Source organism: Microtus oregoni, unplaced genomic scaffold (assembly GCF_018167655.1).
Source record: "Microtus oregoni isolate MIOR12 unplaced genomic scaffold, Mior012 000038F_ref0000394, whole genome shotgun sequence".
Classification (NCBI taxonomy): domain Eukaryota; kingdom Metazoa; phylum Chordata; class Mammalia; order Rodentia; family Cricetidae; genus Microtus; species Microtus oregoni.
The window spans coordinates 12,443,539-12,457,545 of NW_024543097.1; the positions used below are offsets into that span (position 1 = coordinate 12,443,539).

General features: G+C 43.1%; 1 protein-coding gene across 2 annotated transcripts in view; it reads right to left on the reverse strand.

The window, feature by feature from the left end:
* Positions 1 to 14,007, reverse strand: part of Man2a1 (mannosidase alpha class 2A member 1) — a 170,133-nt gene that overhangs the window by 137,115 nt on the left and 19,011 nt on the right. Inside the window, exons 2-3 of one of the 2 annotated variants that reach the window (XM_041631797.1) lie at positions 7,003 to 7,248; positions 4,730 to 4,874 (exon numbers count right to left, since the gene is read on the reverse strand). In XM_041631797.1, coding sequence (XP_041487731.1) covers positions 4,730 to 4,874; positions 7,003 to 7,248 — 391 coding nt within the window. Of the gene's footprint in view, positions 1 to 4,729; positions 4,875 to 7,002; positions 7,255 to 14,007 lie in introns of both variants that reach the window. The other variant, XM_041631796.1, reaches the window with a different exon arrangement.

Here is a 14,007-nt window from a genome sequence, read left to right on the forward strand (position 1 = left end):
TAATGTATCAAGGAAAGGCAGTTTTATATTGAAGACCCATTCTCAAGTCATGGTTCAGAAGCCAATGTCACATGTGCTAAGACCACTCTGCGACGGGCAGATCTCTTATTATCTCTCCTGACTTTTTTTTCTGCGAAGTGAGGGTAATGTTATAGAATTATCTTAGTGCTTCTGAGTGGAGTAATAGTTTTAACACTCGTAAAATGCCCAGAATGACGGGAAACCTCTGGAACATGGACCTAAGGGTTAGTACTAGCTTTTGTTACCAGGACATTGGTGAGTTCTCACACATTCCAGCTGAGAAAATAGATGGAGGCTGAAATCAGAGTCAGATGTACAGTGTCACCCACATCCCTCAAGAGCAATTGACATGTGTATGCCTCAAGAAAGAAGTCCACCGATGGCCCAAATCACCAGATCTTTCTTCCTCTAAAAACGAATCTCATTACTCACATTTTGAATCCCTCTTATATACAGAATTCCACAAAGCTGTTATTTAATTCTCAAATGCTATCATTCAGATAAGGAGCAAGATGCCAAGTTAAATCTGAATTTTAAATAAATAGCAAGTAAACATTTAATATAAATGTGACTGATTTAAAATTTGGAATACACACACTTGTAGAAAAAAAAAACCTATCCATTGTTTACTAGAAATTCAAGTTTGGATAAATGTCCTGAATTTTTATTTGCTAACTTCATTAACAACTCAGACATTCAGGCAAATGTGTTAGACTGGCTACTCCCCATTTAAAAAAGAAGATGCAGAAGCTGTTTAAATTAAACAAACGTCCTAAAAAACAGGGTGGTGAATGGGAAGAACATGAATTTTAGAATGAGACAATCCTGAGCTTCGATTCATAAGCCTCTGAGAATTTATTACTGACTGACTTCCAACAATTTACTATACCATTTAACATGGCTTAGCATATGACTCTCCCCTTCCCTGGTACAGGATGGACAAAAAAAAACCTGTCCCTCAGTTCTTCCTCATGCTATGTGGGCTGAGGGAATTAACCTTTTCAATAATGGTTGTCAAAACCAAAGAACAAGCCGGGCGGTGGTGGCGCACGCCTTTAATCCCAGCATTCGAGGCCAGCCTGGTCTACAAGAGCTAGTTCAAGGACAGGAACCAAAAAGCTACAGAGAAACCCTGTCTCGAAAATCAAAAACAAAAAACCAAAGAACACAGTTTACCCTGCATGGCTAAACAGAGTTGGACTTTCTCCCCATGCTGACACCACAGGCCCGGCCACTACCCACATCACTGGCTTCCTTCTCCACTTTGATATACGTAGACATTCACGAACAACAGCTGGCCAATCACTTTCAAATTCCAACAGTGTAATATTTAACCAAAAATCTTTGAAATTCAGACTGTGATTTCATGTTTTTAGTCTTTTTGAACTTTAGCCACAGATGTATAAACAAATCTATTTCTAATTATTATGTAATACGAAACACAGCAAAAAATGCATTTTCCTAGTTTTAAAAATGGGCAAAATCCCATCATGCATTAAATCAATATTTTTTTTTCTAAAGAGCTATAAATGCACAAAAGAAAATTGCTTTCTGGTATAACTTAGTAACTAGCTCTCCCTACTGTTTAGAGTCACACGACAAGGGCATTACAATCTGCTGTGCACTTTACAAATTGCCTCCCTGACAAGATGCTGTGCACGCTTCCATCCAGTCTACCTTATCTTTTCTCTACACACTGGGATTTCTTTGAAGGAAAATTAACTAAATATTTTGGCAGTTTAACTAGTGGGAAGTGAAGAATTAAGATTGTAGATACAAAGGTGCTGTAATTGTGTTCTAATCAGTTTATTAAATATAACATGAACATGTATCCATCAACTCATATTTAATTTCATGGTCTATGCGTCAAAACTTTTCAAATCCATAGCGGTGCAGAGCTATCAGCATTTACCTAACAACTCCTTTTCTGTTCTGTTTTAATTCGTGTAGGCCATTTGAAAGCTGGGTGACATATACCTTGTGGCCTGGAAAACTTAATTAGAAAATTTATCAAGTTACTATTTTTTAAAATGTATCTTGTCTTACCTACTAGTATGAACTCATCTCCAAAAGGAAACAATCGCACACATGTGTGTATCTATGTATGCATGTACATATACACACCGTAAATCCCTTGTGAAAGGACAAAGACAGGACTCGTTTAAAAATCTATTTCAAATATTTCTATTCCCAACAGACATAAACCCACTGATGAAACAAGCTACTGAGTCAAAGCTTGTTTTAAATTGTTGCTGCAGAAAATGCAAACAACTTTCTATAAATCTCATTTAGAAAGTAAATTGCCTAATTGCACATTCATTTGGGAGTATTCTACAAAGATTTCCCATTACGGTCGTAGTTTGACTTAGAATACACATGCACATATTTTCCTGTTTTCTCCCTATTAACACAGTGATTTTTCATGATCTGAATGTTTTCATTTGTCACAGGATAATTTAGGTGATCAATGCTTTATTTTGTTAGGGAATCATGAAAATAACAAAGAAAGTCAGTGGGTTCATCTCTCTATCATTTTGCTTCATGAGGCATTAGGTTTAATGGGTCTGTTTCTGACCACTATTTTTAACTCAAGTGGCAAAGGGCCTTAGGGTAAGGGTCATTAACATCTTCTACTAAGACAAAAGAGTCCACTATGGTTGCTAGGATACCAACAGACAGATCCATTTATTGCAGTCAGAAACAGTTATTACGGATGTCCTCACACAAAACAGCATACTACAGCTGGAACTATAATGCAAACAAACAGGGAATCTAAGAAATCCCTGCCCTCAAAGAGCTTAATACTGCTGTTACTCTAAAGAGTGCAAAGGGTGTTAAAAAAAAAAAAAATAGAAATAAGGAGACACAGAAAAAAATGGGAGTTAATGCAAAACATGAGACAAACAACAGGCCAAGTGTTTGACCCTAACCTAGAGAGTCGATTATTATTGCAATGCCTTGGGAGCAGAACCGAGAAGAGGTGCAAGGTGTCGGGTGCTGGTCTAGCTGGTCCACAAAAGGCAGTAGGGGAGACAAAGCCCTAGCCCTGGGTGAGCTCAAACGCAGTGAGTAGGCTCCGTACAAACCTTGTATATTTCTAAACTCGTGCAAGTGTGGGTATGTGTACGATGTGAGCCTACAGTCAAGGGATACAGACAGCCCAGAGAAGAGCTTCCTTATTCGCAAGTGACGACGTGCCTCGTATTAGACCGAGAATCGGCAACAGGCAAGAGGAGACACGTGTGAGAGACGCAGGTGAGCACGACATGAGGGATCCCAGTACTGTCACTGCTGTGTCACCGTGACAAGATGATAGCACCTTTCCCGTGATCGGTGTCACCAGCCTCTTCTCCTCGGCAACAGCTATTTGCAAAACACTCAGCAGCCTGCCTGGTAAACCACGACTTTTAATATTATGGTTGTGTGCTTAAGTCACAGAGCAACAAGGAAGGGAGCTGGTGGGAACTGAGCACGGAGGGAAGGGGAAATGGCGGAAAAAGACTTCGGAGAAACCAAAAGAGGAAAGCGATGAATCGCGTTCAGGCCCGAAGCTGCGAGTTGCACTTACGTCACGGGAAGAGCACGTCGGAAAGAGAGCGTTCAGTAAACTAGGAAAGGATAGAAGGAGGTGAGTCACGCATGCAGATAAAAAAAAAAATCCTTGAAAGTAAGAGGCAAGCTAGAGAGGATGAGGTTCTTGAGGAAGGTAAGAAACACAAGCTCGGTGAAGTCTTTCAAAACAGTGTTTAGAAACCCAGCCTCAAGAAGTACTATACTAAATTCACTGGGCTCCCACTCTGTGCTGTGTGTTCACACCAGTAAGCACGCACACCTAATCACGTGCGCTGCCGAAATTATAGCAATTTCCCCTTACATTGGGAGAGGGGGATCACCGGCCTCGACAAATAAAAGCCTTCGTGGGAAATAACAGTAATTACAGCAATCCCAGCTATCTTGGTGTCACGCAGGGTTCCTTTACATCTCATCCTGGAAAGATACTAGCGTTCTAATTCTTCTGGATAAAAACCTTATCCACCGAGGGATTAAGTGACCTGCCTAAAGTCATCTTGGTCTACGGGCCCAGGTTAGGAATTAGACCCCTCCACCAAAGCTCCCAAACCACTGCTTCTACTTCTCTGGGCTAAAGACTCAAATCTTCCAATGAGCACCTCTGCCTTTTGGAAGTGGAATTTACCGGAGAAAGTGATTCTCTCATGAAGTATCTTTTAACGTGTTAGGTTTATTTTACTTTATATGTATGAACGCTTTGCCTGCCCGTCCACGTGCATACCCCAGACCAGCTGACGTCGTCAGAAGAGCGTGAGGCATCTCCTGGAACTGGAATTACGATGGTTGTGAACCGCCATGTGGGGTCTGGAATTGAATCTGGGTCCTGTACAAGAAGGCGAAGTGCTCTCAACTCATCACTAGGCCTCCAGCCCTCCCATGCAATGTTTCACCAGAAGCAAATAAAATAAACCACAATACCCTGAAATGTATGTCCCCCAAATCCTTGTCGTGTCTATCATTGTTTCCTGCTTCCTGCTCTACAAGTTGTACCTGGTAACGGCACATCAATTGGTATAATGAGGATGGGATCTAAGAAGACCACTGTGGAGTCAGAGAGACAGGAGCTCGACCGGACCCTCATTACGGGACACGGGTGCTGGGCAAGCTTGTCAGAGCTATTAGGGAATGCGGCCTTTACCTGCGTCATTATGGGAATGAGGCACCACAAAAACTTGAAGGGGCTCACTGTCCCACTCATCAGCTTCATATTGAATGTCAAATCCTTGCTTCCAAACGCCACCATCTGGGTTATCAAAAGGAATCAGATCATAAACATCCAACATCTAAAAATATGAAAGAAAAATAGTTAAACTTTAACCATTGTTAAGCTATACTTAAGGCTGGTCAATATTTGCTCAAAGATATTCTTTGCTGTTTCTTTTATCAACATATAATCAAATAAAACTGTATAAAAATCAATTGAAATGTTTAAGGCAAAATCATTCAAAGGCTTGAAAGGCTATTGTGATTCATAACTACCCTGATAAGAAAGCCCGCCCCATCTGCTTTCGATAAATATGATTTCATTCATTTATTAGAATTCCTCCTTTGGCTTTTAGTGCCAGTGTGATTTAACAGGAAAACAAAAACACAACAAAGGATTTCTCGTGAAGTTTGGTTATGACCAAATATTTCAACATTTGCAAATACATCCTCAACACAACTTCTTACCTCATTTGGGGCGTCGGCTTCAAATCAGCCTCAGCTACCTTCTAAGTCTGCATCTGACTGAGAACTCAAAGTGTATTTTTCTATGTCAAATGCTGTATTTACCTTTTTATTCTCAAATACATACGGAATGAAATTTTTTAAACTGAGATTTAACTTTTAAGTAATCCAATGTGTTTCCACAGCCAGGTGTAGCGGTGTATACCTACAGTCCCATCACAACGCTGAGGCAGGAAGGTCACCACAAAGTGAGACCTCATCTCAAATCCAAGTAAATGTTGTCTAGCTTCTGAATGCAGACTTCCTTGTAGATCATAATTCATTTTGGACATAAAGGAAAAAAAAACAGTGTCCCACCCAAAACGTAAAACTTGACCTTTATCCCTCATATTCTCTGTGATACTGAATGTGACAACTCAAGCAAGAACACTGAAATTGATAAAACTGAACAGGCTACAAAAACTACATATTAATACAAAATATCACAAAAAATAAGAATATCAGAAAATTAAGTAACATGTCACGAAGTAGTTTAAGACAATAACTATCTCTTATTTTGGGACTCATGCCTTGAATAAATAAAACTAAGACTCCAAGGATAAGGCAAAAAATCTGTGGAGCACAGCTGGGCAGAGGGAAGCATCAGGAGGAACTGGCAATCCCTTCTTCAGCCCTATCATAAACGTCCTCTCTCCTCCAACACAGGTGCAGAGGCTCTGCAACCCCAGTAAAAGCAGCCCACGTTTAGACCAAACAAACAACAACAAAAGAGCCTGCTATTTTGCCATCCCCCTACCACAGTGGACGAAGGTGGTACGAAGAAGAACTCAGTAAAAATCAAAATGAAACCAAGCCCCAAGGAAACAGGTACCCTGGAAAGCCCAGGACTCTGGCCCCACCAGGATCTGCCCATGCACTAGCTAACCATGAGGGTACGGGTACAGGGCCTGGCCAGCCGCACTGCCTCCCACTGGCAGCTTGGTCTGTGAGCCACGGCCTCAAGATTATATCAAGATCTACCCCTTCTGGATTTTCAGTTCCATTACCCCCCAGAACAGGGTTGTCCAAGTGAAAGAGTTCAAATCCAACATGGCAATCTTAAATAGTCTAATAAAATGAAACCAATAAAATTTTAATTATAGATTTTATCTAAGTTACCCATGGTATTATCAAGCCAACCTATAATTAATACAAAAATAAAGATACTTTATACACGAAGGCCAGAACACTCTGTGTTTCCATTACAAACTTTCAGAGTACATGTCAAATCAAAGGGCAACATTGTAAATGCTTGCAGCCATGTGTGGAGGTCACTCTCCATAGTGGAAAGTATAGCTCTAGATTACTCCCTGCGCCACCAGAGGAGCCTCCTCCAAATATCTACTCTGATGCTTGCTGTATAGAGACGGTGAAGAATGACACTGGAATGTGACTGTTTCCTTCAAAAGCAGGCAAAATTATCACGTAGGCAAATTAAATCTTTAAGGATTTTTCAACCTCTACAGAAGGTAAAAAGACAGTAAAGCAAGCGAAATGGCGGGGTTCAGCAGAAAATCGACAGAAGCGCAGGAGGAGTGGATTATACCACTAACAAAGCAAAAAGATGGTGAGAACAAACAGATTTTGGCAAAAGGAGAAACTTATGAAGCCCAGAGCTTAAAAAGTTGCCGAGTAAGAACAGACACAGGAGTGACTCTGAAAACAAGCAAAAGGGCCGCTGGCTACCCAGCGACTCTCCGTTACCTGCACATCTGGATGCTGGCTTCCACTCTGTGAGGCAAACAGACAGTCCTTGGGGTCAACCTGGAGGGCTGACTGTGAGGAAAGCAGGCGTGCCAAGCCCTGGCTGCCATTGCCCGGTGAACCTTTCGGACCGTCCTCCACAGACTCGCTCAGGTTGATGACTGAGTCTCTGATATTTGAGATGATTTCATTATTTTCAGCTAGCAAGCGCTCCAGATGGTCTATCTTCTCTTGCAATATTGAAAGCTGGCCCTGAAAGAAAAGAAAGAGGTAGCTATATGAACCGTGATTGTGGTTCTAACCAAACTACGCACTCACTTGTCCTTCCCACTTCTGTGAGCAAAGACGCACAATGGAAGGGCCGCTGGGACTGAACCGCCACTCTGCAGCCACCATCTTTATCCAAACATATTTATAAAGTACAAGAGAATGACCAAGCTATTTGGGGACTGCTTCCTGTTCAGGTCTCCAGAATCATGAACGCTGACGCATGCTATATTCACGCTTGAGATTTTAAATTTAATCAAAATAGATTGGAGTTAATTTGCCGGGTCAAAAAAACAAAAAAACTGAACAAGAATATTCCACTTTAGCCCTCAACAAATACTGGCCAATCCAAAGAAAAATCAGTCCATCCACTTTTAACTGCCATAGACACAAGCGTGCCCTACCAAGTCATTGGAGATGCTTTTGTTTCGCTTCTGTGACATTCAGGGTGTGGTGGTGGTGGTGTTAATTGATCCCCACATTCAACCTTGTTTTACAGAACAGAGCAGCTAATGGCAGGGAGAACCATCTCTGACTTTGTTTCCACCCCGTGTACTCAGTTCCAAATATAGGAAAGAAACGCATTTGTCATGTTTCCGCACAACGGTTCTGAACTGAAAGCCCAGGGTTGGGCATAATGCCACACCGTGGGAAGACAAAAACACCTAAGGTATATACTGATGTCTCTGAATATATAAGATGACACTGTAAGCAACACACACATGCACGCACACACACAGACATAAACACTCACACGCACAGCAGCACACATATATAAAAGCCTGTGCACCAGGTCCCAGAAGCTCACCTTAGGGTTTAAAATAATATTTATCTCCATGGTGAACAATTAACTTCCATTATCAGAAAGGCAAAAAGGAAAGAAGGGAAAAAGGAAAAAAATACCGAAATGTTCTAAAGTAGATCATCACGGGGTAGAAACAATCATGGAATAGACTTTAGCTGTTAAAAATTGAAAAAGAAAATCCTTCTTAATTTTCATTTTTATTATGTGCCTGAGTGTTTTGCCTGTGTGTGCCACGTGCCCTCGAAGGCCAGAAGACAGCATCAGCTCTCCCAGAATTGAAGTTACAGACACTTGGGACCTGTCCTGTGGGTGCTAGGAATTGAACACAGGTCCTCTGAAAGAGCAGCCAGTGTTCTCAAACACTGGGCCATCTCGTTACCCTAACAACAACAAAAAAATAAAATAAAATAAAAATATAAGGATGGTTATTTCCAGGAAAGTATCAAAACAGTGAAAATAGTGCTACAAAAAAGGCAGGAATACCCAGAGTATGCCACCAAGCTTGGTACAATGACCTTGATCCCCAGGACCCAAATAGCAGGAGGAGAAAACTCAACTCCTGGAAGTTGTTCTCTGACTTACACAAGCACATAAATAAATACAGTAGGAAAAAACAGTAGAGAGAGGAGGCAGAGGCAGGAGGATATCTGCAACTTCAAGGCCAGTTTGGTCTGCCTCACAAGTTCTAGGCCAGCAAACGTTCTAGGCCTGCAAGAGCTACGAAGTGAGGTCCTGTAAACAGCTGAGGCTTGCAAAGGCGTGGTATTTGGTCCTAACACGCAGCACTCCTGAGGTGAAGACCTGCCGCACTGGGTGTGGTGTGGTATGCCCCTCCCTCCAGCTCTGGGAATGGGGAGGAGGAAGGGTGCAGAATCACAGTTATCCGAAACTGTGGCTTTGAACACAGCTTGGAAGCTGACAGAATCACATCCAACCAGCTGAAACTTTCGTTCTCCAAGTGGGAAAGCTATGTGATGTTCCAAATACACGAACGTTCAAAAGCTACCTCCAGCTGTAGCCCCAAGTCCAAACCCCCAACATAAAAATGTTTAAGAGTCAAACGCACGGCATCTCTGTCCCTACCTTCCTAAACATGGTGTGGAGCAAATGAAGACATTCCTTCATGCATTATCACAGCACAGCAGACTGGAACCGCTTCCTGAAATCGCTATGACTCATCCTGCTGAGTACTGGAAACAAACAGCCTTCCAATGGGGCCTGCTCACCACAGAGGCCACAGTCAAACAAGTTCCCAACCCAAGCGGACTCAGAACTTCAGCTTTGTCTCAAACATCTTCCTAAAATGAGGCTTTAGTGGACTCGCAGAGCTTTTAGAGGTACTATGTGTGGGTGCCATATTTGAATGCATTCTTCTAGAGCAATCTGGTGGGGAGGGGGATTTGCTTTGGACCCACGTACACAGCCAAGCTGCCTGTAGTTCAACCTGCTCAATGGGAGGGGAGAAAATAAAAGAAGCAGTCTAGGGAAAGTTTTTGCTATGAGGCCTTGGTCCCAAACCTGCATATTACCCAATACAAATTATGACGGGAGACATTTCAGGAAGAGGGAGCAGACAGGCATTAAAGAGGACTTTCGCTTTCACTGTAACTCTAAAGATACAATTAATGGCCAGTGCCCGGGATTTGATATCGAGTTAAATACACATAGAGAAGTATGGCCTGGGGCTATAGCAGTATTAATGGTCTAATGAAAACCATTTTTAAAGTATATTTCATACTAGAATAAAGTCTCCCTCCAAACAGCCGAAGTCCTTAATATATACCTCATGAGCAAATTCCATACACATAGCTGGGGACGGGAGGGGGGGGGGGGGATGTCGTGACCTAAAACGGATATACACAGAGTGTGCATTAAAGAAACAGAAATGATAGATAACGTTTCAATTATGCTGGCAGGTCGAAGAATACTGACAGGAATATTGAAAATGACAGTTTTCTGTAGGGCAAGAAAATCACTTGTGAGAAAGGCACGTTTGCCTTTGATTTGCTAATCAGTTCTATAGGGAGGCGTCCTCGGTGCTGTACTGCAGACACAGGCAGGGAAGAAGGTCGGATCTGATTTTCTCTGCTAGTGGGGAGAGACAAAAGCTGAAGGGGAACAAAACCCCACATATCAAAGACGTAGGGCAGAGCTAATTTAGAGCCTACAACAAGGTAGACCAGTAGACAGAGATCAGTGCCCACTCGATCCTATGAACAAAATCAACGGCTGCATCCGCAGCTGGATCTGAACACATTGCTTAATGATCTGCCCCCAGGAGGACACTAGCTGCTGGGGACTAGTTACTGTGGTCACTCAAGCACAGCTGATCGGACACCTTCTTCCTTAAGTTACACCTGGAAAGATGGCTGTCTTTCCCTCTCCCACACCAAAGGCCTCACATTCAGAGGCCACGGCTCTCCTAACTTCCAAGTACATCTGTGTCAGCTGCCCGGAGGCTTCCTCTTGGTGCTGTTGCATGAGACTCCCCTTCGAAAGCAATCCATTCCCCGTGGTGCAGCTGTCCTCTGACACCAAACCACAAGAGGCAGCCACTCCCATATGACTATGGTATAATATAGTTTAATTTTTGAATATTAATTTATTTTTATGTGTATGGATCTTTTGACTGAATGTATGTCTCAGCAACTCATGTGTGCAATGCCCAAGGAGGGTGGAAGAGGGTATCAGGTTCCCAGGGATTGGAGGTGCAGACAGTTGAGTCAGCATGTTGGTGCTGGGACAAGAACCTGGGTTTTCTGGAAAAGCAGCCAGTGCTAGTAACTGATGAGCCATCCGCCCAGTCCCACTATCTCCATTTTTAAAAGTCATCCCCACCCCTATGTGCCCCTTAACTACATGAGATGGCTGACTAGGATGCTACCTAACTGGACTGCAGGATCTTGAAAAGGGATAAAACACAATCATCATTAGTACTGGGCCCCTTGCTGCTTCTGTTAACGGGAGAAATCCAGGCAATGTAGCCCTGAATAGCATCACAGGGCTGGCCCTGTGTGCCTAGAAGGCATGTCTAGAGAAGCCTGGGCCAGAGGACTGCAGGGAAAACATCTGCTCTAAGTGGACCAGCAACACCTGTCACCAAGGACTTGCTTGGGGCAAAAATGCAGAAGGAGCAAATTCTTGCTTTGCCTTATAGACAGCTCCAAAGTCTTCAAGTCTTTTATCTCCAGACTCTCTGTCACAGAATCCAGGCTCTCAATCCAAGCCTGAGTTTGGCACCAAGGGCTTCCTGGAGCCAGGGTCAGGGACTGTGAACTTGGAGGGAGGCAGAAAACGAGTTTCTGTGGCCCTGTCACCTGCAGACAGTCCATGTTTCATGGACACCTGGGGATTACCAAGGCCTGTACTCAACACTCCTTTTGCCTTATGATCCTCAGCTCGCTCACTGCAGGCCCACTGTATTCAGTTCCTGTCCACCTCACTAAACTGCCCACATAAATTCCCCAGATGCACATACTTCTCGCCTGATGCAAAGCATGCTGGGACCTCATCATCTCCAGGAGCACACACACAGCAGAGCACCCTTCATCCTGGAAACGGCCACCACTAATTCGATTTGCGGTACAGTGTGCCCTTGGCTTTTTTCCTGTGGCTTACTAATCGGTGTCCTTTGCTGGCTCCTCTCTCTGACCTCCAAATGTCAGCCTCCAGGTTAGCTCCCGGAGCCTGTTACCTCTCTACACTTGTGATCTCATCCACTCTGTGACTTAAATGCCACGTTGTACTCCTGCCTCCAGAATTTACATATTCTGATGATAACTCTGAAATTCACATCCTGATGGCTCTATTTAACATCAACCCTATGTGCTGAACACACCCTTCTCCCAAAGCCACTGCCCTTCTCACACTGCCAGGAAGCAGCTCTGGTCTCCTCAGTAAGTTCCTTCAAAATGCTGGTGTCCTGATTCTCTCTCTGTCCTCACAATGCTGACACACCCAACTTATCTTTAAATGCTTTTCCTTCCCATCTCCAAACAGTCGCTGAAACAACAAACCCCTTCCCCTTTAACCTCCTCACACTCTGCCCACAAGACACCAAGAATTTTCTGCATAGCTTCCATCTCCCTATGTGCGTGTTTACTCTTCCAGGCCTTGCTCAGATAGTGCGCCCGATGGAATATCCACTGTACTTCCTTGTTGCACTGGAAAACAAAACTAAGATACCTGTATTCTTTATCACCATCAAAACACACAGGGATGCAGTGTTTTTTTCCCCAACCAAGCTTTTCCCTAACTGTAACTGAGCTCCAAGCCAGCTCCTTCTCACCAATTTTCAGTGCCTTCAGGCATACTTTTCCTCTGTACAATGCTTCAACTCTCCCTAAAATACACCGCTACACAGCCTTCCTGGCTGTTCTATCTGAAATAGCCCTCTGTACATTATTCTTTCTCAACTTCGCTTTCATTTTCTCTACAGCATTTTAGTGTACTCGTGCATGGCACCCCTCTTTCCCCACTAAGTGGGCAGCTGTTCTGCTCCCCATGCTTGATGCCTGGCACAACACCTGACTCGCAGGACCATCTCAATTATGCATTACAAGAGAAAACCAAGGAAAGTACCAAAGGCTGTGGCCCATCATGGTCTAGAACAAAAAGGATTTAACAAATAATCCATCAATCTTCCCCCCGTCAAAAAATAAAAAACATTTATAATCCTTTATAAAAAAATTTAATATTCATTGTATCAAAAAACAAATTAAAAAATAAGAAAAAGTGGAAATGTTAGTAGGAGAGATGGATCAACAATTACGAATATGTGCTGCTCTTCCAGAGGACCTGGGGTTCAATTCCCAACACCCACACCAAGTAGTTAACAATTGTCTGTAATCCCAGCTCCAAGCACCTCTGGCCTCTATGGGTATATGCAAACCTATACACCTACACACGTACATACACACACTAGAAAATAATAAAACATTTTTCAAAGGAATGGAAAGGTCTACATTAATGGAGTGCTCTCTAAGGTCCAGTTGGAAGTGAGCCTGACTTGGCTTGGCACCGGGTTGACAGTCATGGCCTCATGAGCAAGGTAGTAATTGTGGCACCCTTCTAAGGGCAAAGATTCCGAGTCTCCGCAGTTCAACTACAAGTTCTAGCAGCTGGTTTCTACACACTGTGGAGAACGCAAAAGAAGGTTAAGGGGAAACTCAAAACAATGAATGCTTTGTCCCGTTTTGGTGATAAGATTTTGCACTTAAGTTTCTAACTAGGCTAATTTCAGGAGAGATGACTGCATGTTACACATGTTATATATAACCACCAAACATAATGCTCTGAACCTCCTGATCAACTCCCATCCTTTTTACCTCTTTCTTTTCTAATGATGTTGAAATCTGCATATCACTTTACTACAACAAGACCTTCTGATAAGGGTTGAAGAGATAGCTCAGCACTAAAGAACACCTACCACTAGGCCAGGAGACCAGAGTTCAGCTCCCAACACCCACATCCTGACACTCCAGGAGATGTATTGCAGTCTCCATGAGTCTGTCTTTGACCGTGACCATTATGCAACACCAAATAATGGTTAATCTTTTTCTAAACATGTCCTCATCAGGTAAAGCAAAAACAGTGAAGTAGGCTTGTCACAGTTCACGAGTTCCAGTTCTGGCATTTGCTTTCTGTGTGACCTTGAGGCAGGAAGCCGTGAACACACAGGCACTAATTCCCACTGCTGGAAATGATTCTGTCAAGATTTCAAACAGGAGGAGCCACCAAGCACTCCAGAAGGCATGACTATCACCACTGTATGGTTTTCAAACATCACACTGAAGGGTACATTAGGCACCTGCAAAAACAGTATGCATCCTGATGACTAAAAGTGACATGTGAACTCCAGCGTCATGAAACCCGGAACAAGTTATATAACCTCCCTGTGCCTCACTTTCCCCAGCTATAAAGTAGGGGCAGTG